Source organism: Centruroides sculpturatus, unplaced genomic scaffold (assembly GCF_000671375.1).
Source record: "Centruroides sculpturatus isolate CEXI.00-Female unplaced genomic scaffold, Cexi_2.0 scaffold82, whole genome shotgun sequence".
Classification (NCBI taxonomy): Eukaryota; Metazoa; Arthropoda; class Arachnida; order Scorpiones; family Buthidae; genus Centruroides; species Centruroides sculpturatus.
In genome coordinates this window covers 522328-547431 of record NW_019384498.1, presented here as the reverse complement: position 1 = coordinate 547431, position 25104 = coordinate 522328, and the positions used below count along the sequence as shown (strand labels likewise).

At 30.6% G+C, this 25104-nt stretch overlaps 1 protein-coding gene across 21 annotated transcripts in view; it reads left to right on the top strand.

The window, feature by feature from the left end:
- Positions 1-19222, top strand: part of LOC111621974 (RNA-binding protein 39-like) — a 148204-nt gene extending 128982 nt beyond the window's left edge. For 20 of the 21 annotated variants that reach the window (XM_023364252.1, XM_023364244.1, XM_023364239.1 and 17 more), the window contains 5 exons: positions 10928-10960; positions 11042-11246; positions 12699-12831; positions 16186-16370; positions 18859-19222. In XM_023364252.1, the coding sequence (XP_023220020.1) occupies positions 10928-10960; positions 11042-11246; positions 12699-12831; positions 16186-16370; positions 18859-18944 (642 nt within the window). In that variant the 3' untranslated portion in view covers positions 18945-19222. The remainder of the gene's footprint in view (positions 1-10927; positions 10961-11041; positions 11247-12698; positions 12832-16185; positions 16371-18858) is intronic. The other variant, XM_023364246.1, reaches the window with a different exon arrangement.
- Positions 19223-25104: the final 5882 nt, after the last annotated feature.

Sequence of the window (25104 nt, the reverse complement as noted above, 5' to 3'; positions counted from 1 at the left end):
GCATGTGTCATTTGTGAGTGTTGTATCTTTGAGTATGTGTTTTCTGTAGTTTTTAGTATTTATGACCTGATCCTGTATGGCAATCATGAATCCTTCCGTCTCCCCAAAGAGGCATCCCCGATCTAACCAGCTGTTTGACGCAGTTTTGTCAACAAAATCCTGGGCCAGGTCGTAAGGATGCCTGCCATGGAGAGCCTTTTGAGCCCATGATTGCTTAATGTTGTCTATGCTTTTTATATGTTGTGTCATGTCTGTATGTTGTGAGTGTAAGTTTAATGGTGTGTTATTTGAGTCTGCTAGAGTTACTGCTTTATGTAACTGTGATGTTTCTTGTTTCTTGTAGAAAAACTCTCGCAGTGACTGTATTTGTTTGTAGTGAAGGTTAACTATGTCAATCAGGCCACGTCCGCCTTCTTTACGTGGAAGGGTTAATCTTTCTGTGGCGGATTTAGGATGATGTTGTTTATGCTTAGTAAGTGTTGTTCTTGTTTTCCTTTGGAGTTGCTCGAGATCTGTGTGAGTCCAATGTATAACTCCAAAAGAGTATGTGAGTACTGGGATGACATATGTGTTTATTGCTTTAACTGTGTGTTTTGCATTTAACTGTGTTCTAAGTATAGCGTTTAACCTACTTTGGTATTCTTTAATTAATCGTTGCTTTATTTGTGTATGTTCTGTTAGTTTGGCCTGTTGGAATCCTAAGTACTTGTAGAACTCGCCCTCTTCCATGGATTCAATAACGTCTCCATTTCCAAGTGCAAAATCTTCTTTCTTCAGGATTCCTTTTTCTATGTGAAGTGTTTTGCATTTGTCTAAGCCAAACTCCATTTGTATGTCCTTAGTGTATGAATGTGTGATTTGTAGGAGTTGATGAAGTTGTTTTTGTGTGGATGCATAAAGTTTTATGTCGTCCATGTACATGAGATGCGACAGCGTAAACTGTGTTGTTTTTTCTTGTCTGATATTGTAGCCATAATGCGTGTTGTTTAACATGTTGGATAATGGGCTAGGCAGAACTAGAGAGGACTCAAGGAATCTCCTTGAAAAATTCCTCGCCTAATGAATATTTGGTTTGTTTGTATGGAAGTGTTGTTACTAACCCTGAGATGTAGTGTTGTTCTCCAGTGCTGCATAGTGTTTTGGAAGAATGCAATGAGTTTATTAATATTATATATAACAATAATTAAGTACATGTTTAAAATTTTGTGCCACATAATAGAAATATAACATAAAATTTTAAATATGTTTTAGTTATCCAGACTAAAAATTTGTTTAAAAACTTCTTTATTTTTAATCAGGCTTCTAATAATTATTTAGTAATTATAAAATGTTTGATTTTGAAAGAGTTTTTTCCCTTTTTTAACATAAATTATCAAAAGTTGGTGGAAAGATATTTGGATTTTATGTATCTTTGTATAAAAATATATTAAAATAAACTACTGTGTTATACAATGTTTGACGTTAAAAACATAAATTAGAAATCTTTTATTCTGTAAAGGAAATGAAAGTGAACAATAATCATAGAGGGAAGTTCTAAAATAAAAATTATGTCTGACTAATCAATGTAAAATCAGCATGATAATGAAGAATATAGTTAAAATTACAGTAGTACGTGATTTTTTTTGTATGCACGTTTGCGTGCGCACGCGCACACACACACACACAAATCATATTTATTTCAAATACAGTAAAACCCTGCTTAATGCTGCCTCGCTTAACACTGATTTGATATAACACAGTTTGTTCAAAGTTTAAAACAGCTCAAAATTTACGCCAATTTAAATTATTGTGGCATTTCATTGATTCATATATAAGTCGATTATTTACGAATATGAACCAATCAGAAAAACATGGCAAAAAGATGTACTTTCTTCATGTTTGTTTGGTGCAATTTTGGAAAAAATATAACACCATAGATGCCATAGGCAATATCAGCTTCGCTTGGCAAGAATTAAATGATAAATGCAGGAACGAAGTGTGGAAGAAGTTATGGCTGAAGATATCCAAGAATTCACAACGAGAAGAGCCTGTTGCTGTATCGTTAGGTTGACCAAATTGTCAACCTAATCAATATAGCTGGACTAGGAGATGTAGACAAGATATTGAGGAGTTACTGCCGGTTTCTGGTGAGAGCCTTACCAACGACAACCTTCAAGAACTGGCAGAACAAGGAATTCACGTAGAACTGGAAAATAGAGATTCTGAAAACGAAGAATTTAAAAAATTTCTCTACGGATTTCCTTATTAAAATTTTGGTAACAATAACTGAAGTTGTTGATCAAATTGTAGCAAATGATCCAGATTTTGAAAGGAGTGCAAAAACAAAACGAGGCATTTTGTATGTGATCTTCTGCTACTGATATTTGCGTAACGAAAGAAAAAAGCGACAAATGAAACTTTAATATTTCATTGCAAAAAAAAAACAACAATTTCAGAAAAGTCAGAACCTTCTTCACAAGAAATTAACGTTACATTTCTGTCTACACATGTTTGTGTTATTTAACATATATTATTATGCAAATCAATATAAAAATAACTTAAAATTAAAATAAAAATTTGTTTATTTTTGGTTGCGTTCCTATGCCTATTTACTCTGTGTTGAAATGACCTCGTTTAGCACGTTGTCGTCTAGGAATGCATCCCCTGCGTTAAGCAGGGTCTTACTGTACATTAATTAATTGGTGCTTCAATTTCAATTTATTACTTTTTTCACAATTTAGTAATAATTGAATTCGATATCTTGTGTAACAGTTTTTAGTAAACATTACTGCTAATAAAAATAATACAAAAGCATACCTCAAATTCTTGCAAATTCATTTGGTTTGATATGTTGATTTAAGAATATCAACAGATGGTCATCATAAAAATCAAACAAGTTGTTCAGAAAAGAAAATTTAAATGGTTTTCATTACTTCTATATAAAATTTTTAAATACTCTTTCTGCATACTTTCTCTTTATTTTAATAAAAAAAGTTATAATATTAANGAATAAGAACAACTGAGGCCTGTAAAGGCTGTGAAGTTTGACTTGAGCAATATCTAGTAAGAATGGTTTTGTCAAGGGCTGCAGAAACAGCATCACATCATCAAGCTCAACTTGAAGCTCTTTTCAATTTTTCAATTTCTTTCTCATATTGAATATTTTGTCACGCTTGACAGGAGAATTTCTAGTATAATATGTTTCTCTAATATATAGTATTTTAAATATGCCTGCTTTTTTACACAAAATGTGACTTTTTCTCTTAATAATTTAACAGTTCAATTTGTGAAACATTTCAATTTTAGAAAATAAAGTGGATATGAAAAAGTCCAGTGTCTAGTATCAACACTTCATGGTGTCTCAAAATATACAGGGTTCCTATGCATTTGAAAAGTCGGAGAATTTGTCAAAAATTGTCAAAAAGTTAGTGAATTTGTCTCTTTAGCTGGTTTGTTGATTTCATTATTTCATTTGCTGAATATGGCTGACCAAGTGTAGCTATCTGCAGGTGGCAAGAAGTAATGCTGCAATCTTTAACTTCTAGACTACTACTAATTACTCACTACTTTACTAACACTAATAATTAAATTACTTATATAGGCTCTACATATCAGTCTGTAGTTATTTATAAGAAAACTGGTAAGACTGATAGCCACTTAGCCACGATTATCTGTCTTTACATTATTACAATATAATATATTAATATAAATTAACTAGTAGAATTACCTTTCCTATTATTTAACTTAATGATTACATTATAATTATAATCTAACTAAACATTTAATTATCTCTATCTCAAGTGTTAAACCGAACCAAAGTTACTACCTAAATGTGTAAGAAGTTTTACTGATTTATAATGATCAGTCTAAATAATAAAAGTTTCTTAAGTATTTAAAAAAAATGTTTGATTTCTTTAAAAAACCATAAATTGCTGGATAGATAGATAGATAACACTTTATTGCACCAAAAATACATCTGCGCTGGATCCAACTGGAATGATATTGGTCCAACAAAAATCCTGCTGGATTTCAATCCTTAATCACAAACCATCTTTCTCACTTTTATAGCAAATTTTAATTAAATGAATTGTTTTCAGCCATCTTAAATAGACTTCCTCAGGTTTAACATAATTTCAAACATCGATTAGAACATAAGATTTGAAACTTTGAGTTTCGCTTGTGTGAGATATGACAACTCTTTCCCTTTGGGAAAATAAGGGGGATAAAGTTAATTCTCCCAACATCAGGAAAGTTGAGGAACTAATAAGTATGTGGGAAATGTGGTACAGATGGACGAAGACACCTCTTTACCATTTAACCTGTTTACTGTACAAATATGCTTACAGTATAGTTAAAGTTGTCTTTGTTTTTTATCTTAAGTTCATAGCATCACTGGTGGAATCTGGAGCAATGTTCAGTGAAAGATCCAGAAGGGAAAGATCGTTTGATTTCCATCCGATATCTAGCACTAATGTAAATCACTTGTGTTTGTTCTGAGTTGAGAGTCCTCCTTTTGAAAGGCAACTGTTAATTTGTGGAAGGAAAAGGCAGCAATGGCAGCGAAATAGTGGAGATGAAGTGTGAGGAAAAGGCAAATGACCGGAGGTGATTGGTGGCGATGGCTATGGAAGAGGTGACTCTCGACAGTGTTGGGTCCTCAAGACACCGGCTTTTATCATATTCCTGTCCCTCGATCATTCCCTGGATTGGTTTCAGACCCTCACCCACTCTTTATGATGGGGATCTTATAAATTCTCTGATTTACTTATGTCATTTGAAGAATTGGAGTTCACAGAAGTCGTCATTGTCTTTTCAAACAATGGAAAATCCTACTCCAATCCAAATGATTGATCTTGGGAGCTGCACTGTCTAGACCAGTGGCTCTCAACTAGGGTCCATGTAACATTACTGGGGGTCCACCGAAAAAATATACCGAATTGGGGTTCATGGTGATATTTTAGTGGTCTATAGGGTAATTCTACTTCAGAACAATTGTTTTACTGAGAATTAAATTTCTACAGTATATATATTGTCAATTTCTTTATTACTCATTTCTTCATAAGGGTTAAAATATTGAGTACATGTACAACATATATATCTCATTGACAAAGGTCAAAGAGAGATTATAAAGCTGGGGTTTTGTTAAGAGAACCTTATACCATTAGTGTCATGTCACTTGACAGTGACACTTCTGAACATTTCCTTTCTTTTCTTATTAGAGAAAAATATAAGGTTTTTTCCCTGTGCAATGTCTATGGTGGTCCACAGAAACAAAATTGAGAAGAAAGGGGTTTATAGGTAAAAAAAAAAAAGGTTGAGAACCCCACTGGTCTGGACACATTTTATTGTGAAATTATGAAGGATGATAGGCAACTGCAAGATCTATGGTCTATTATCAAAATTTCTGTTTCTTTCTCACATGGGAATGCAAGTGTTGAGAGTGGTTTTTCAGTTAAGAAATCACTGTTGAGTGAAAATCTTAAGGAAGAAAGTTTAGTTGCTTAATGCTTAGTTTATGATGGGATCCATTTTGCAGGTGGTATTGATCAAATAAGTATAGACCAGAAAATGTTGTTAACAGTCAGAGGATCTAGACAGCGATACATTGCATCTCTGAAACAGAAAAAAGATATTCAGAAGCAGCAGGCATTGAGGGCTGAAGAGAAAAGAAAACTTACACAACAAAAGAAAATGTTAAGAAAAAGATCATGAAAAGGTAGTAAAAGAGATTGAAATGAAAATAAATACACTTGAGGAGAAAAAATTAAACTACATTAATATAATAATTTTTGTATTTTGTGAATTGTAATTAATTTTTTATTTTCAAATTATCTGTATTTTGAAAAAAGAGAGTTAATACTAAGAAGTTTCTCTGTATTTTGATTGTTAATTTCGTAAAAAAAAAAAAAATAAGATTTTACAATAAATTAGATGCATTTTTTAGAGAAGCTATAGTATAAACTTACACCTATCCCTCTTTACGTACAATCTATTTTTATGCAATTTTGAAATAATGTGGTTGACAAAACTAATTCTTTTTTTACGTGATCAATTTTTTTATGAGGGAAGAAAATGCTTCATTTGAAAATTTTTAAATTTAACTTTTTGTTAAAATTATGTTACTGTTTTAAAAAGTTACTCTTTTTGTTGAAAGATTGGTTTTAAAATTACATGTTTCTAAGTCAAGACTTCATTTTAAGTACAGTACAATACTATTTGTATATCAAAGAATACTGCTTGTTGATTTTATGCTACCTTGTATTTACTAGATTTACATGCAAATAATAATGATAAATGATGATAAAATAAAAAAGTTCGTGTTTTGTTTGTAAATTGCTTAATTTTTCATTACATTGAAATTGTGGATTCTATCAAACATTTTTCTACAGTATGTATGTACTGTATTTTTTAATCTGGCAGTGTTTGAAACACATCAACTGTGCAAAAAGAGAAATAGATGTACTCAATGTTCACAGTAAATAAAATGCTTTTTTATTATGTCGATACTCCACACCATAAAAAATGTAAGGATCAGGGTATTTGGACAAAGTTGGTCAGGGAATTCAAAACAAAAATTTGAATAGGAACCCTGTATATATGTTATAATTTCCCATATTTTAATTGATTGATAATGTTTTAGTATAATTATTATTTTTCATATATTTAATTAACCAAGAATGTCCACTTAAAATTAATGTTTTTCATTTATTTTTACAAATTAAATATTTTCACTAGGAAAAAAATGAGCATTATTAATTAGCATTTATTCTTAAGATTCAAAGAAAGTTAGAATATGTCTTATACTTTTTAGAAGAATAAAATACAGTAGTTTCTTCTAATTACTTATATTTTCTTTAAGGATTATAGGCTAATTAACTAATTTGTTATGAGTTATTTGTTAATTCTTGTGTAAATTATCTGGTTTTTATTTCATATTTTAAAAAGGGATTTCATATTAGTTATTTCAGCTTGTAAATAATAGAAAGATTGAAAAATAGTATTTATTATCATTTTGTTCATTTTACTGTTTTGTGGTGATGTATGACATTATATTTTACATAGTACTTTCATTATTACTTTAATTAACATATCTAAGATAAAGATTTTTAAAAATATTCAAAAGCTTTATTTATTTAATATTTTTGAATTGGAATTTTAAAAATGATAACTATGTTGAATTGCTAATTTAAAATATTTGTTTTAGTTAAATTTAATACAATATTCTTTTAGTTTACTAAGTAATGCATGATTTTTGAAGATGTTTTCTCTATTAGTTTTGATGATGATAATAAAATGTAATATTATCATTTATGTAATAACAACTAGTTATAACATAAAATCTTTTTAAAATTTCTTTTCTACTGTTACTGTTCCAGGAGTCACATGGGCTTTCACATGCTCCAAAGCACCTTTTTTTTTTTTTTTTTAATTTTTCTTTTATTTAAAATTTTGTAAAAATTTAAAAAATTCCTATCTTACTAACTTTTCAATCCAAATGCCTTGCAATTGACACTTTTCTAATTGGAGAAATGGTTTATGAGCAAATAAAATGCTGGGGTCTGAAAGACCTCATGCAACCACTAATAAAGGCAAGTTTTTACATAAAAGCATTTCTAGCAATGATACTGTTTGGTGAGCTATGACATCTCAAGGTTATCACAACATTGTAGGCAATGTTTAAGTACCAACATTTACATTTAGGCTGTGATGTGGCTAATTAATGATAGTTAAGTGTCTTTAAATTTAACTACAGTGGAACCCCGGTTAATGAACGTCCTGGTTAACGACCAAATCAATTAACAAACTTTTATTTTGCAAAAATCTTGTCTCAGATAACGAACAAAATTTGAATAACAAACTTAACAGCTTTTTGTGTCAAATTTGTAAGCTTGCTGACTTTTAGGGGGAATCAGTTAATCATGTGTCGGTGATGGTCTAGGGTCCATTCGTACATTGGTGGTGGCAGAGGAGACAAAGATGACAAGTGTTTTACAATGAAAATCGTTTATTAGAACGGGAAGATGCTTACATATTTGAGGTGGTTGGAAATGGCTTATCTACAGTATTTTCTCCCGGCACTGAGGAGTGGCATATTGCTGGTCCTACGATAGTGCAAGCTGATCAGTAGTAGCCCCAGAGCGGACGAGGTGAGTTCGCTTGGTCACAGAAGCAATGGTAGGTGACAGAGCTGCAACGACTGAAGCGGTTTGCGAGACACAACACAAATTTTAGTGGGCATGACTTCAGGCCTAATCCAGATGAAGACACAAATTAATCACCATAGAATTTTTAGGAAAACTGCATTTTGATCTTGAGATTTGGGGTTTTTATAGTATTTCTTCCTTGAATCTCGCCTTACGATTAGTCCTGCGTCCCATTTCTCGCTTCCCGATTGCTTTCTTCTTTGTCTCCAGGTGAAAACCGAAACAGATCAGGTCAGGTGAAAGGTTTGTTCCGAGGCATTTATTTGACACCTGTTCGTTGAATCAGATCAGAGATTGTTGATAAGCCTATAAGCCTTTTGCTCATAATTTAGCCTATTATTTCTGCTATCTGTCATTTTAGAACTTTAACAATTGTATATAATGTTTTATACCCGTCAAATCGTTCCCCTTTTCCGAAAATTTAACCTAGATTGACTGTTTATGACTGCTTCTGTCAGAGTTTCATCTTTTCCACAGACATTCCACCTGATCCGTTACGTCATTCATTTTCGCGTCACGTTTGTTTTGACAACTACAGTACAGTTTTTTTCCTTACTTCTCCCTGAACTTTGATCTGACTTAACAATAATGTTTTCACTTTTAACATCTGGATATTAAATTATATTGGGTTGATGCAAAAGTTTGTCCTGTTTTTTTGAAAAGAATCAAAGAAAACCATTTTACAAATAAAATTACAAAAATACTGACGGCTAGAACAAATTAATTGTATTTGCATTAATTTCTATGGGAAAAATTGCTTCAGTTAACGAACAGACTCATGGAACAGATTACGTTCGTTAACCGGGGTTCCACTGTATTTCAAATTATTTTAAATTAAAAGTGATTAGTTTAAAATTGAAGACCAATTCTGTCTGTAAAACAGACTTTGTCTTCAGTTTCTAAAATAAATTTTAAAAAATTTTGATGACCGAAGCAGCCTACAAAGAAAGATGGTTCATAAAAAGTTCTATTCTGGAACAGTGAAAGTGAATAAATGGTGATTGTTTTTCTGATAGACATAGTTCTCAATTGTTACCATCCAACAGAAAGATATTAAAAATGATTACACGATTTCAAGTTTTTCTTTATTATTAATGTAAATTACAATAGAAATAATTTAATAACATTTTAAATTAATTTTCAGTTTTTGAGGATCTTTTGATAAAATTACCAATTTCTATAAAATCTATGAACATTATTATATTCTATTTCATAATGATGATTTATTAGACTAATTACCTAAAAATCTTGTTTCAATATCAATAGTATCTTGTAATTTTGAAAATTAAATGCATAATTTTTAGGTAGGCATAAATATTTCTTTATCAAAGTTGATTTGCATCAACTCTATATTAATTTGATTCAGTTAAACTATTTAAATTTGAAAGAAATGATTTTTACATTAATTTAGGAACTTTTGTTAAAATTCAATGGATGGTCATATTGCAACTAGATTACAAGATCTGAATTTTTGTAGAACTATATTGTAGTTTTGAATATATAATATAATATAAAATTATAAATTTCTTACTGATTATAAAAATTCTCTTTTAATGTGACTGTCAGCCAGTAAAGATAGACTTATATTTATTTTATTAAACTGTTTGTGAATTTATTAAAATTGTAACCGTAAGTTTTTACTAGGTTACATAATTTTGTTTCATCATAAAATTAAAATTGTATAAGAATTAAATTAAAAATAATTTTTTTTATATTGAAAAAGAAACATTAGTGATGGATAATTCAAAATATTGTATTCAATATCAGAGTGATAAAAATGTGTAACCAACTTACTAAGAAAATATAAGATAGTTTCTCTGAATATTCAATTGTTTTTCAGCAATAAATAATACTGTTTATAATGATTTCATTTATAACTAATGAAAATAAACTGGAACTTTTGACTATTATATTGACGAAAAAAATTGAGCTATCGAACTCAAAATAAAGTATGCAAAATAAATTTAGATGCAAAGAAATTTTTAATTTTCTTTAAAATTTGATTTAAAAATGACCATCTATTGATTTGTAACAACTTTTAAAATTAATAATTAGAAATATAGTTACTAAACTCGTGATTAAAAGAAATGGAAATTTATTTGTTTGAACATATCAAAAATTTATTATAATAACAGTAGATATAATTTTTAATATTTATCTATTTGGAATTTTCTGACTAGAAGTTCTTAGAATCTTAGATAAGTAAAATTATTTTAACATTAAAATTGGCATTTGATAATACTGGTATACTGCATAAATTTAAGAATTTGGATAATTAAAAATTTTAGTTAAGTATATTTCAATATCAATCGTTTATACAAATATTATTACTCAATAATAAAACAGTCTGAATTTATGAATTCTGAAATTTAATTCTAAAATAGAAACATTACTTTGAATACAAATTTCATTATTTCATATATATTCATGTTTATGGTTTCATAATTCATTGCTTTTCATATATAATAAAACTTTAATAATTTTATGTTCAGTTATATTTCTAATAGGTATATGCCAAATTTTTAGAAATCTTCATTGGTCATTCTAATTGTAGAAGAAGAAGAAAAAATTATTCTTATGTTAAAATTTTCCCGTTTTAATCTAAACAATTACTTATTTTATAAATATTTATTATTATTAATATTAAAATCAGTTGATGGTCATATTAATATGCTGTAAAATTCAGTTTTATAAAAGAAATATGCTATAAAAACGATTATTTTGATTTTTTTTCTAATTTTCAGTCAAAATTATCATCGATTTCTGCCATTTTGACGGTGCGTACTTTATTTTGAAAACTATTATATTTTATTGGCATTATATTCTTCTGTTATTTTAATCTTAAAATCCATTTGCAGTTTCATGATGCTGAAGATGCTAAAAAAGCCTTAGAACAGTTAAATGGATTTGAATTAGCAGGTAGACCTATGAAAGTAGGTCACGTCACAGAAAGAACTGATACTGCACAAGGTCCTTCATTTTTAGACAGTGATGAATTAGATCGTACTGGTATTGATCTTGGAGCAACAGGAAGGCTTCAATTAATGGCAAAATTAGCAGAAGGTAAGATCTGACAAAAATAAAAGTTCTATTCTTTATTCTTCTGTTTTCAATATGAAAGGGGGAACCTTTCAAAAATTATTTTCTGTGTTTCTCTTATTTAATTATATAATAATTAATAATATAATAAAAAATTTTAATAGTAGCCTATGTCAGTATTTAAATGTAAATGATCAATTTAGCTACATATATATATATTAAATTCAAGAATTTTTCAGACAAGTCGTTCTTATTCATTTCTTCTGTTGCTTAATGGTTTACTACAGACTGTACTAATACATTATTTGACCTAGAACTTGTTCCCTCTTGAATTTAATAATACAGTAGAGTGCCAATTATCCAAAAGAATTCCAGTTGGCAAATTTAAATTTTTGCCAGTGCTGTGGCGCTGCAGTCTTTGGCTATGTCTTGGGCTACTCAAATATTTTACATTTTTGATACTAAATTAACTTCTGAAGTATAATTTTTTATTGTTTTTATATTTTTTAATATATTTATTTTGTTTGTACAAAATAAAAAAATAATTTTTAATGATACAATAGTCTTCATTAGGCTTAACATCGACGAAAATGCAACGCGAAGCGACATGCAACGGAGAAAAATTTCAAGATGGGATAAATTAATATATTTTTCGTACATAATTGGTTATCCAAAATATCGATTTTCCGAACAACCCCAGTCCCCAATTGATTTGGATAATCGACGCCCTACTGTACTTGTAAATATAAATCAATAGTATCATCTACCTTTATCTTACTCATTTCTTTTGTCACAAAGTTTACTAATCAAAAACATCTATTGAAAAGTTAATTCGTCATTAATTAAATATTTTAATGAGCAATATTATGTGTGATGAAATATTATCATATTACATGTTTCTGTTAATAGTGAGGTTGCGGCCAGTTTTCTATGCAAAAACGTGAATGTCAGATGTTCAGTGCAACCTTCCTGTAAGCCTAGAAGTTTGACAATGGCATTTCGAATGTTGCTGGAATCATGCTCAATGTTCCAAATGCCAATGTCAAACTTCTAGGCTTACAGGAAGGCACTGCCAAATATCTGACATTCACATTTTTGCATTGAAACCTTCAGCTGCAGCCTCGCTAATATTCCTGTTTGTTTGTTTGTTTGTTTGTGTGTGTGTGTAAAACAGTTTGCAATAAGATTTTCTTATTCTAGCATAAAATAGCCTCTAAGTTTTTTGTTTGTGTTACTTTTGTTTCAGAGGAGCTAACACATGAAGAAGCATTGCTTCTTCAGGTGTACAAATTTTTATTTTTATTTCTAGCTTGTTTTAATTTGGTTCCTTGGAAATGCAACAGAATGAACACAGTATCAGACATGTAATAAATTTACTGAAACTGGAAAAACATCAAATTTATCTGCTATATCCTATATTTGATATAGTCTACATATTCTCTAATAATTAAACAATTATATAAAAATTTTTCACAGGTACTGGTTTTGAAATTCCTCAGGCAGCTGTAACAGCATTACAAATGACTCAAGGAAGTCTTATTGGACAACAAGCTGCTCCACCAATTGCAACACAGTGTTTTATGTTATCAAATATGTTTGATCCTACAACGTAAGTTATTTTTGTTAATCTTCTTTGTAACTTTTTTGAAATATTAAATAATGCAAAAATATAATATCATAATAATATTATTTTTTGTTATTTTTCAATTCAAATATTAAAGTTACATAATTCGGTGATCTGCATTTTTTTAAAATTTGAATAGAAGCTGAGAGTACAAAGAACTACAAGATAATATAAATGAATAATGATTTCAAACATAGATGTCATTAATCATAACTACAGTGTTTGTAAGCTGTAAACCTGCACAATATGTATTTTAGCAATCGTTTTTAAGAAAAGAAATATGAGAAGTAAATGCTTTTTGGACTGAGATAACATTCAATGAAATTTTTTAAAATGAAATACATAAAATCGTCTTTTCTAAGATTAAAGCTAGGGATGTATTGATGCCAACTTTTCTGATGTATTTACCAACCAATAAATCAGCTAGCAGTTGCTGATAAAACTTCATTATTATTCTGTGTTTCTTCTTTCTTGTTTTCTGTTTAATTTTTTCTGAGTTTGTTTTAGCATTTATCATCATCAAATAATAGTAAATAAATATGTAAATAAAACAAATGAGGTGATTGACTAAAAATAATTATTGTTTGGTAACAATTTTTCCCCAACATTTTTGAGGTTTAGAAGGTCAAGTCTCAGTTGGTAGTTGCTGTGCATGTGCACAGCAACTACCAACTTTATGCAACCTGTTGTGAATGGTTTGGGTGGGCACAGATGCACCCATTGACAATGACAGGCTGCTTTGAATGTCACATGCCATTGGGAATGGCTTCTGATGGATTGTTTGGTGGTGAATTTGCCAGCCTGTACACTCTGTCATGGTAGATTGCACTCAGGCTGGTGCAATCCACTCTTTTGGCATGTTCACATACGTTCCTACATCCATTGTGTTACACATTGCTAAATGGTATTCATATGCCCAACATACTTGGGCAACTGCATGCATCGACAAATCAAGGTCATTCAGTTCCACTATTCAGTCTCATTCTACAGTGCTTGTCTTTATAGCCTGAAACTGTGTCCATATGACCTGATATGTATGCAAACTTAATCATTTGCATATCTTTGTTACATCTACTGGTTCTGCAATTTGCATGTAGCTATACACATTCTTTGTGGTGTTGCAATTTCACTTTTGTGGAGTGTATATAATAGCTATATTTAATCGTTAAGCCTTTGCCTCCAAAGGTACCGATTGACCGTTTACCCCCCCCCCCACCCATTGTTAAGCAAAAATTTGAAGGTATCGATTCATCGTTACCCTAGTAAAAATCGATTTTTATAAAATTTATCACAGCAGATGTCAGCACTTGATGGCACCGTTTTGTTTATCATCTGTTTTACATATTTTTCTCCAGGTGGTGTTTTGTTGACTTAAAAAATTTTAATTAATGCTTTTTGTTCTTAATTAATTTTTTTATTTTATTTTTAGCATATTCATGAAATAATATCACTATAATAAGTTCATTTTTTATGCTATAATAAGTTTATTTAGCTATAATAATTCAACGTGTTATAAATACTGTATTTTGACAAGTATAAGTTGCTGTCAAGTATAAGACACACCCCTATTTTGAGACAAAAAATTTAGAAAAAAAAACTGTTTTAATGTGATTGTGTAAAGATGCATTTTATTCGGTTTTTTATTCAAGAATATGACGGATGGATGAATCGATACCTTTATTAAACTGAAATAATTGTCATTTCTTAATGTAAACTCAGAGGTCGCATGATGACAATCGACAGAACATGGTTGCGATGACTCATGTGTCGCTACTCTGATAATCTAGACCAGTGTTCCGCAACCTTTTTCTACTTGCGGCACACCCATGACTCACCCACGGCACACCAAAATGTTATTCCCCTCAAAAACGTATATTCTACTATTAATAGAATTACGTAATGCCACTAACCTATTATTATTGTTATTAAACAGACATCAACACCTACCTGTGAGCAAATTAATTTTACATATAATTTCTTAGAATACATAAAAATGCGTGGCTTGTAAAAATAAACAAACATTATCTTATTTCATCAGTGCTGCAGCAGAAAATGAAATACAAGCATAAGAAACACAACAACTGTGATAAAAATATATAAATAAAACTTGAAATTAACAGAATATGTAAAAGTTCACGTCACACCTTTCACCATGTGACGGCACACCAGTGTGCCGCGGCACACCGGTTGCGGAACACTGATCTAGACACTCTAGCCATTCAGTTGAGGGACCACTGCACCACTACTGTAGGTAATTTCACTGTGAAAATGGTTACCTATCGAGTATAAGATGCACCATGATTTTGAGCCCCAAAAAGTAGTAAAAAAAAGTGCGACTTATACTCGTCAAGATACGGTACTCAAGTTATGACCTTCAGTTCTGACATTTTATTTTTTTTTATTGGCTGTTTTTTCTAATAAATTTTTCTAATAAAATATCTTGAAAAATATCATATTTAAAACGAAAGATATTAATAAATGTATGTAATTTTTTTAATATGAATATAATGATAATTTGATTTTTGAATCTTTAAAATTAATATTGCCTTTGGACCGTTTACAAAATTAATGTAAACAAGACTGCAGTGGCAAAGGGTTAATATAGCTATTAATATAATATTGAATTGATTTAAAAATAATGAAAAATTACTCTTATGTATATAATCATGAATTTGTTATATATACAGTAGAGCATCGTTTATCCGAATCAATTGGGGACTGGGGTTTTTCGGATAACCGATTATGTATGAAAAAATACATTAACCTATCCAGTGTTGAAATTTTTCTCCGTTGCGTGTCGCTTCGCGTTGAATTTTCATTGATGTTAAGCCTAATGTAAATTTTTTAAAATAATAATTGTGGCTATTGTATCGATAAAAATTACTTCTTTATTTTTTTACAAACAAAATAAATATATTGAAAAATATAAAAACAAAAAAAAATATACTTTAGAAGTTATCTAGTATCAAAAACGTTCGATTCAGCATGACACACAGTCCTCAGAAAAACACCACACAAAAGTGACAGTGCTGCCAGCTAAAACATACACAAACACACAAAATATTGGAGTATTGAAGTAGCCCAAGATATAGCCAAAGATTGCATCGCCACAGCACTAGCGAAAATTTAAATTTGCCAACTGGAATTCTTTTGGATAAACGACGCTCTACTGTATATATATAACAAATTCATGATTATGTACTGTACATAAAAGTAATTTTTACATAAGAGATTATATACATAAGAGTAATGTTACATATATATAACAATTTACATTGTTATAATTACTGTTATTCTTATAGTAATTAAAAATTTCATTTTAAATTTGTTATATTGTAGTGAAACAAATCCAACATGGGATGAAGAAATTAAGAATGATGTTGTAGAAGAATGCAGAAAACATGGTGGTGCTCTTCATGTTTTTGTGGATAAAATATCCCCTCAAGGAAATGTTTATGTTAAATGTCAAAGCATAGCAGCAGCAGTGGCTTCAGTTAATGCACTTCATGGTCGATGGTTTGCAGGTAACAATTTTAACAATTAATTAAAATATAATCTCTATTTTTATAGAACTTGGTTTCTTGATTACATGACTGTATTTTAAAAATACTAATTTTATTAATATATTTACTTTTCAATGATAAGATTGTATTCAATATTAGGAGTGATAGAATAACAAGTCTCGTTTTCCTTTATTTCTTAGACACTCGTAGATTGTCTTTCTTTGCATAAATTATATGAAATTTATTATATCATAAGCCATTTCTTCTACATGTTACATTTAAAAGTAATTTATAGTTTGTTTTCTTATACAGTGGAGCATCATTTGTTTTGAAAGAACCATAACCAAAAATAGTATAATTTGAAATTTAAGTCAGTTTTGTGAGCTTTGATTCATCTTGATAATTTTTATTAATAATTATAATTTTTAACGAATGTTTTGTTCTGTACAGAGTGGTTCAAATGTGTCTCATATTGAATAAGCTAATTAATTATTTGATTAGGAATGTTTTTGTAAGTCTAACTGATTTGGGGACCTATTCTGAGCTCTTCCAATAACTCAACGAGAGCGATACACGGGACATTTGATAAGTCCCCTTAGTGAAAGGCAGTTAATGAACCTTAGACAAATTGCTATTTTGTGCTCCACGTTAAGTGGGTTTCGCTGTGTGTAGTTGTCAAGATGCATCTGGGTTCAATGCTATCGATAGCTGTTACGCTTTTACCAATCACAGTCTAGTTAACATTGTATTTTTGTCACGTGACTGCAACCTGCTATTTTCTAAGTGAAGCATGTGGTTTTAGCATTGTCATGTACCAGTGCCAATGAAATAGTTTTGTTTTAAAATGTCTAAGAAAGGACAATGAAGCCAGCGAACTAAAAGTTGCCAGTTTGAGATACTCATTAATTTTATGGAAGACAACCCTAAATTAATGTCAGGAAGTTAGATGCTTACTTTACCATAAAAGATTGCCAGAAATTGTGGCAAGAAATAGCTGACCATCTGAATTCTGATAGAGGGGCTCACAAAAAGATCCAGAAAGATGGTGAAAAGTAACTGATAGTCATATATTTATATTCGAAGCTATCATTTTAATTTATACATATGTAAATGAAACCTATTTCAGAAATAATGTTTATGCTATAACTACTTACTTCAAATTTTAACAAGAATGCAATTACATTATTCATAAATAGTTAAGGTTATTATTTTTAAGCAATACAACAAAATAGTTTATTAACTCTCTCTCCAATTGCTCGTGAAGTAAAATCATTCTTACACCAAAAGATGCCGTGTTGTTTACACTTTCGTTGTGTTCCTAACGGCAGCTCGATGGTGATCGATAACAAAAGCTTAGTTATTGCATGTGGCTATCGGGACCGAAAACAGAACGTATGGCTCGGAATAGCATTTTCACACTTGATTAAATGTGAATCACATGGTTCCGATAGAAACTGGTTTTTATCGTATTCATTAGCTTAACGATACTACTCAAATAGGTCCCCTGGACTCCATACAGTTCCAAAAAATGACCATTGAGATGCTACTTGTTTTTTCCGTGGAATTCTTTGCCATGTCATGGTCTGAAATGTGCAAACCAGATTTAACAAAGTTTTGGTTTTTTATTGATTCTTTCCACATAAGTCTGAATAGACTTTAATTAGAACCATCCTGTATATTTATTATTAAAAGCATAATAAATTTTTATTTCACATTTTTTCATTTTGATGTCTTATTGGTACATAGACACAATTCATATACCTGATTAAAAGTGCTAAATTGTAAAATTAAAAATATTCTGGCAAAGGCAGATAGAATTAATAATGGACATTACAGATATAAAATCAAGAATAATTTCAACCTACAAATCTAACAAAGCAAATTTATATCAGGAATTTTTTTGTAGTATCCTGTAATAGGAAGACAGTTTGTTTATAAACATATAGACTTCCCATAAATATTGTGATTGTTTCACACTCATTAACCAATAATTGCTCTTTCTCTGTTGCTAATTCTCTTATCTGAAAGACAAAACACATGATGGATCAGTTTCCACCATTTTAATTCCAGGAATGTGAAGAGTAGTGTTCTAGAATTTCTTAGTATATTTTCTAAATTGAATATGATGTAATTTTTTTCTGTTATAAATAATATATGTCTAAATTCATTGTAAATGAAGATTTGATCATTGAAAAGAATAGGAATGTTTTACCATGATGTAAAGTGATATATAAATGATGCTCTACTAAATTTTCATGTTAGATACAGGAAAATTTTAAAAAAATATATTGCATGTAGTTCATAGCATTACTACTAACAAAAATTACTTGTACAGTTTTTGTTTAATTATAAATCATTAAGTAGAACGAAGTGATTATACACATTTTCCATGACAGTTAAAGTAAAACTTGATTCAATAAATTTATTATTTTTACCATAATATAATTCATATAATGAAATCTTATATATTCATAAAATTTTAAAACAATAATAATTTTATTTATTTTAGGTCGTGTCATTACAGCAGCATATGTACCTGTAGTAAATTACCACAGTTTATTTCCAGCTGCAATCACAGCAAGTACATTGTTGTAATCACTTTTTGTAAGGTAAAAATTTCACCCGGATCATTCATCACAAAATAATGTGGATTTCATTCATAAGTGTAAAAAGTATCACAATTTAATGTTGTGATTATCTGTAGTTTTTTTATAGCACTTTCTGGGTACACTTTTAAACTTTGATCTTTTGAAAGACTAAATTCTTACAGATATTAGAAAGATTGTACAGAAAGAAAGCATATGTGGTGGTGTATATAATTTTGTCAGTTTTCTTGTACCCAAATGTAAAAATAAAATTACTTGTGCAGTTGATGTCTATTTCTTAAACATTTTCAATTTCTGTTAAAACAAAACTTTTTAAAATCATAACCTTAGCAGTCTTTTAATGTGCTGATTTACATGTTTTAAACAGAAAATTTTTGTTTTGAATGGGGGGAAGTTGGATGCAATAAATTATTGTTTGTTAACAATTCTGTATAATGTAGTTTACATTATATATACAGTATATATATATTTGCTCATCTACAAATGAATGAATGTTAAAAATATGATGTCCCCTTTTAATAATTTTTTATTAAAAATTTTAGATGATAAATCTTTTTCAAGCTCATTCATAATTTACTGCTTCCACGGATATCTAAACTTCACTTTACTTTTTATTAGCAGGCAGAAGAAAAGATCTGTTAATTTAAATAATAATAATAATAATAAAGATAAAGACAATAAAAAATTTAGTAGAAATTACAGAAGATAATCCAATTCATCTAACTATTACTAATTAGTAAAGTTACTTATCATTTTAAACTTGTATTTTACAACTTGCAGTTTATAAACTTTGCAGTTATGTATACATAACAAGAATGTATTGGAATTGTGTAAAATTTGACCCACCCAGTTTTTTGCAAATCTCCATGTTTTGAGATCTGAACCCAAAAAAATGTAAAATGGGGAAAAATTCTATGGATGTGTGTGCTCACGCTTGAATGATTTTTGGACTTTGAATGTAGTCATTTTTAGTGCCTACTTTTTGTGAGGATTTGGTGGAAAATGCTATCTGACTGATTTTTTTATTGTAGAAATCTTTTCCCTATAGTCTAAATAACATATATCAAGATTCATCAAAATCTGTTAAGTACAGTAGAATGGGATGTAGAGAGCTCTGAATAGGGTCAGTTTAATTATAATCACCCTGTACTTAAAATTTAAATATGAATAATTCTGTGTATTGCCATCTATTGCTGCAGTTCCCAACTTATTTTTATTCCTTTTCATATTACTAAAAAATGTTGGAACCCTGACAATTTTTTAATGATTGTAGATAAAACAGCAAATAGAAACACCAACACCAAAAACAATTTATTGAAAATGCAAAAAAAGATTAATAATGGAAAGTAAATATAATACCATTATTCAAACTAACCATAACTAAACTGTGAAAAGTTAAACTTCTTTTTTTCAATATTGTAAATAGTGCTATTTTACAATTCCAGACAAACCCTTTGTTGGTATCTGCCCTTTCAATCTCCTTGTCACTAAAAACATTTGAAGTATTTGCTATATTTTTCTTCAAAACTTCTCAGCCAACACACCATGATTTTTAATTTGGGTATACACAATACTAGAATAAATTTCCACAGTTCCCACTCTATTTTTATATGAGAAATACTTAAAATTTCAGAAAACAATTGCAGTGCAAAACTAATAATCTTTGATATACTAGCTTGTACTCTATGCCGTTGCACTTCAGCACACTACAGATGATAGGATATTAATTAAAATACTTGGAAAATAAATATTCATTTTGCATATAAATATTTATCAACCTTTAATTTGTAAAAAAATAATCTATGGACCAGAAGTATCCACACACTACAAAAGGAGGGGCACTAGTTTAAAAAAAAATCAGAATTGAGTTGCATAACTTTCCCCACTGTTAAGATTTTATTTAAAAATAACTTTTATACAGTATTATTAATTAATTAATACTATCAGAGTTGATAGATATACTGGTTCCTCGGCTATGTTCTAAAGAAGAGTTAATGTATCAAGCAGCCAATAGCTGATGCTTCAGTCACTTTGTGGTGGGAAGAAACCATTTTATCCACTCAGTTGGTAGCTAGTTTTGCTGCTTTCATGCAGTTTTGTAATTACTAGTATTATGTATAAAGAATGGAAAAGTATATTTGGGTTTTGGATAATAAGATGATAATTTGAAATTACAGATGATGTAGATAAATTAAATTTTCAATTTAATGTATCCACAGTGCTTATATTGCTACTTATTGTGAATGCAAGTTTTTTACATAATGTTTGTTTCTGTATATAGTGTGTCTGTTTAATAAATAGGTGAATTTGCATTTTTCTATTGCATATGTTTGACAATATAATTGGGAAAAATATGGCTTATCCTCTGATGCATTTAAACAGCCGTAGAAATTTAACTCAGATAAAGGCAAGCTTTATTTTTTTCAAAATACTTTAACTTCAATGCTGCATAAATTATAGTTTTACATTCGTTCAATACAGTGAGAAATAGTATTTAGAATAAAATAGTTTTGTATTTTTGACATAGGAAATTACATTTCTTATGACATTCACATTGAGTCTATAGTATTTTGGTACTGTAATTCATAAGATATTCTGCATTGTCAAAAGTAGAATATGAATGAAGATGTATTGATGGTCTACTGATACCTGTCCTAGCATGCACACACAATATGACCAAAATACCACGTGTCTTTCTTTTAGATTCTGTGTCGTCACTGTCATCTAAATACTGTATATAAAATTGCTTGTCCTGACTGACTCATTCACTGACTGATTCATCATTGCCCAGAGCAAACCGCAGAACCTAAAGAAGTGAAATTTGGTACACAGTTAGGCTACGTCATGAAAACAATCACTAAGAAGGGATTTTTCGAAATTCCCCTGCGGGGGAGAGGGCGAGCATTAAGGCTTAACCGAAAGAACGGCTTCTACTGTACTATTTTAGGTGCGATTTTTTGTTTTTAACTGCGTTTTAGTAGGGTATACCATGCGAATGCACACTAAGAAGAGATTTTTCGAAATTCCCCCGCGGGGGAAGGAGAGGATTAAGGCTTAACCGGAAAAACGGCTCCTACTGTACTATTTTACATGCGATTTTTTGTTTTTAACTGCGTTTTAGTAGGGAATGCACACTTGGAAGAGATTTTTCGAAATTCCCCAGCGGGGGGAGGGAGAACATTAAGGTTTTATCGGAAGAACGGTTTCTACTGTACTATTTTACATGCGATTTTTTGTTACGTTTAGTCTTCATTAAGTACTTAAGTGTATTAAATTAATAGCATTTCAGACATCGTTATAAATGTTTTTATATATTTCGATTTTTTAACCAAATGTTCGAACCTTTTTAAATTCGAATTTGTTATTGCGTATCGGTTCGATTATAGAACGAATGTAAACGTTTCGGAAAATTGATCAAATTGAAAATAGTTCGTTTGATTCTCGGCAATTCTCATCATTCTCGGCGGTAGGTGTTATATAACAATTATTATGGTTGTTGAAATACTGAATATAAATGGGGTTTGCTTGCAAAACCGTCGCGGGTAACAGCTAGTGCGTACATATGTGGATTGTTGATTGCTTGAAAAGGTTCGCTTAAAACTTAAAAGACAATATGTTCCCAAAAATTTAGTTGGCCCTCGAGAAAATTTTGCGTCATACAGTGGCGCACACACTTAAAAAGGTTGCCCATCCCAGGTCTGTACATATTAGTATCATCTAATGCAGGGATGGGAAATCTTTTTCTATGTAATACCCCGTTCGCACCTAGCATTTCGATCTAGATTGTGACTAAGGTCTGAGCCAGTTCCGCGGTGCGAACGCTCTCAACCGTTTCAATCGCAATCGACTGGAGAAAGTTCTCGAAACTAGATCCAGTTATAAGAGAGATCCCACAATCCCACGCGCGCGAGAAAATACAAGATGGCTGCGGAACACGTGTCGGGCTATCGACAGAGAAATAAAAAAGACATCTGGAGAGACGACGAAATCTGTCTATTATTATATGTATGGCAAGAAAAAGTCTTTATTTCTAACCAAAACTTCCATTTTGTTTGTTGCTGTTTGTGACTTACCGCGTAGTTACGTCAGTTTTATCATCGCGTGTAATAGCCAGGTTCTCTAGCGGACTGCCTGTGCGAACAGCACGACGTTCGACTAGCGACAGTCACAATCCAGATTGTAGGTAAATCGAGATCGAAGTGAGTCGTGGATTGTGTGCGAACGTAGTATAAGGATCGTATTTAAAACTTTTGATCTGACGCCGACCGCATGCAAGAGAAAAAAGAAAAAAATGCGGGTAAATCATATTTATTTGTGATTATAAACTAACACAGGTATACTTAATTGTGGAACTGATGTGAACATATAGGAAGTATTTGATTGAATATTAGTCACTATTAGTTTTGATGCGAGTCTGTTATCTGATTTCTTGTTTTTTCAATAAATTTAGGTATTTGAACAGTTTCTCCTGCATATGTTGTAGAAAATGATGATAGAATGTGCTGCAATCTTCCCTAAGGGAAATTGATATATTTATTAATATTTTGTGCGACACGGGCTGCACAAAATATTAATGCAGGCAGCGGGTTGTTCACCCTTGATTTAATATAACTATGCCATCTGTATAAGCCTCTCTATACTGAAGTTAAATATACAGTGTCTAAGGAAATCTTAAGGAACATTTAAAAACCGCGTCGGCATTCTGCTCTGGTGTCTTGGGTTCGAGTTCGGATCAGATTCTAAATTTCATGGGCCGTTTGACTCGCCTACGTTGGGGTTCATATTTTATCAGTTGTCTGCGTTATCGTGGGCACGACCGAACTCATAATGCTTAGTACTCGCAGAGCGGTGTTAAAAAAAAAGTGGACTCTAATCCAAACTCCGAAATTTATTCACGCAAATATAAATCCCGTTCTCACTGACTCTACATAATGTACAGTACAATACTGAATCTATGTGGTAATTACACGCAAGAAAAATTCAATTCATGGATATGCTTTAACATTGACGTGTTTCTTTTCGCTACGAACTTAATTTCAACAACTTAATTTATTACCAAACTAGCAGACCCCGCCACGCGTTGTTGTGGCTCAAAATGTATGTATTATAAATTTATAACACATCCCCGTGGGGGGAAATTTTTCGAAAAAATTATTCTTAGTGTACATTCTCTTGACGTACCCTATTAAAACGCAAAAACCCGCATCTAAAATAGTATAAATAGAAGCAGAGTTCTTTACCGTAAGCCTTCATCCTAATCATCTCCCTTCAGTGCGATTGAATTTCGACATGTATATTATATAAAAACACGTGCGTATTCGAATGCAGCGTTGTGTGAAAATTTCAAAGGAATCGGTAGAACAAACGAACATTACATTTTTATTTATATAAATAGACTAGCTTACCCGTCGCGCATTGCTGCGATCTCAGAAGAAAGGAAATTTAAGCAAACTCGTTATGACAAAATTCAATTTACATTTTATAATTTTTATTAAAACTTATTATTACATTATTACTTCGAGTCGATATTAAAATTTGAAAAAGGGGGATACCTAGATCGGTAAAATACGCGAATTTCTTCCTACAACTTCGGTTGTTGTTCGGGGTACAGTTGAGGTTTTAATGAAGTTCGAGCGAATACATAATTGGTAAAAAAGAAAGTTGAAATAAAGTGATTAAACAAAAATTATTACAAATATCGTAAATAACAGTTCACAAATGCATATACAGTATAGAGATATTTTTTGAAGGGGGTAATGGTCTTCACAATTTGAAATCGATCGAACACACTGTGCTCGAATGCTCGTGTAAACGCGCGCCATCTATCGTAGGATAAATGTACTATGCCAAAAACCTTCGCGGGAGTGTATTAAAAAACTTTCCGAAGTTTTATGGCAATCGTACTATGCCACAAACCTTCGCCGGAGTATATTAAACAACTTCCCAAAGTTTCACGGCAATCGGATAAACGGTGTGGTAATGCATGAAGGACAGACAGACAACACACACACACACACATTCATTTTTATATATATAGATGATCTGCTTTAGTTCATTTTCACAGAAAAGCAAACTTAGGGCATCGTACTCGTAGCGCCATCTGTTGGACATAAAAGCCTTAACCTAGATTTATCTTTTAATTTATATGA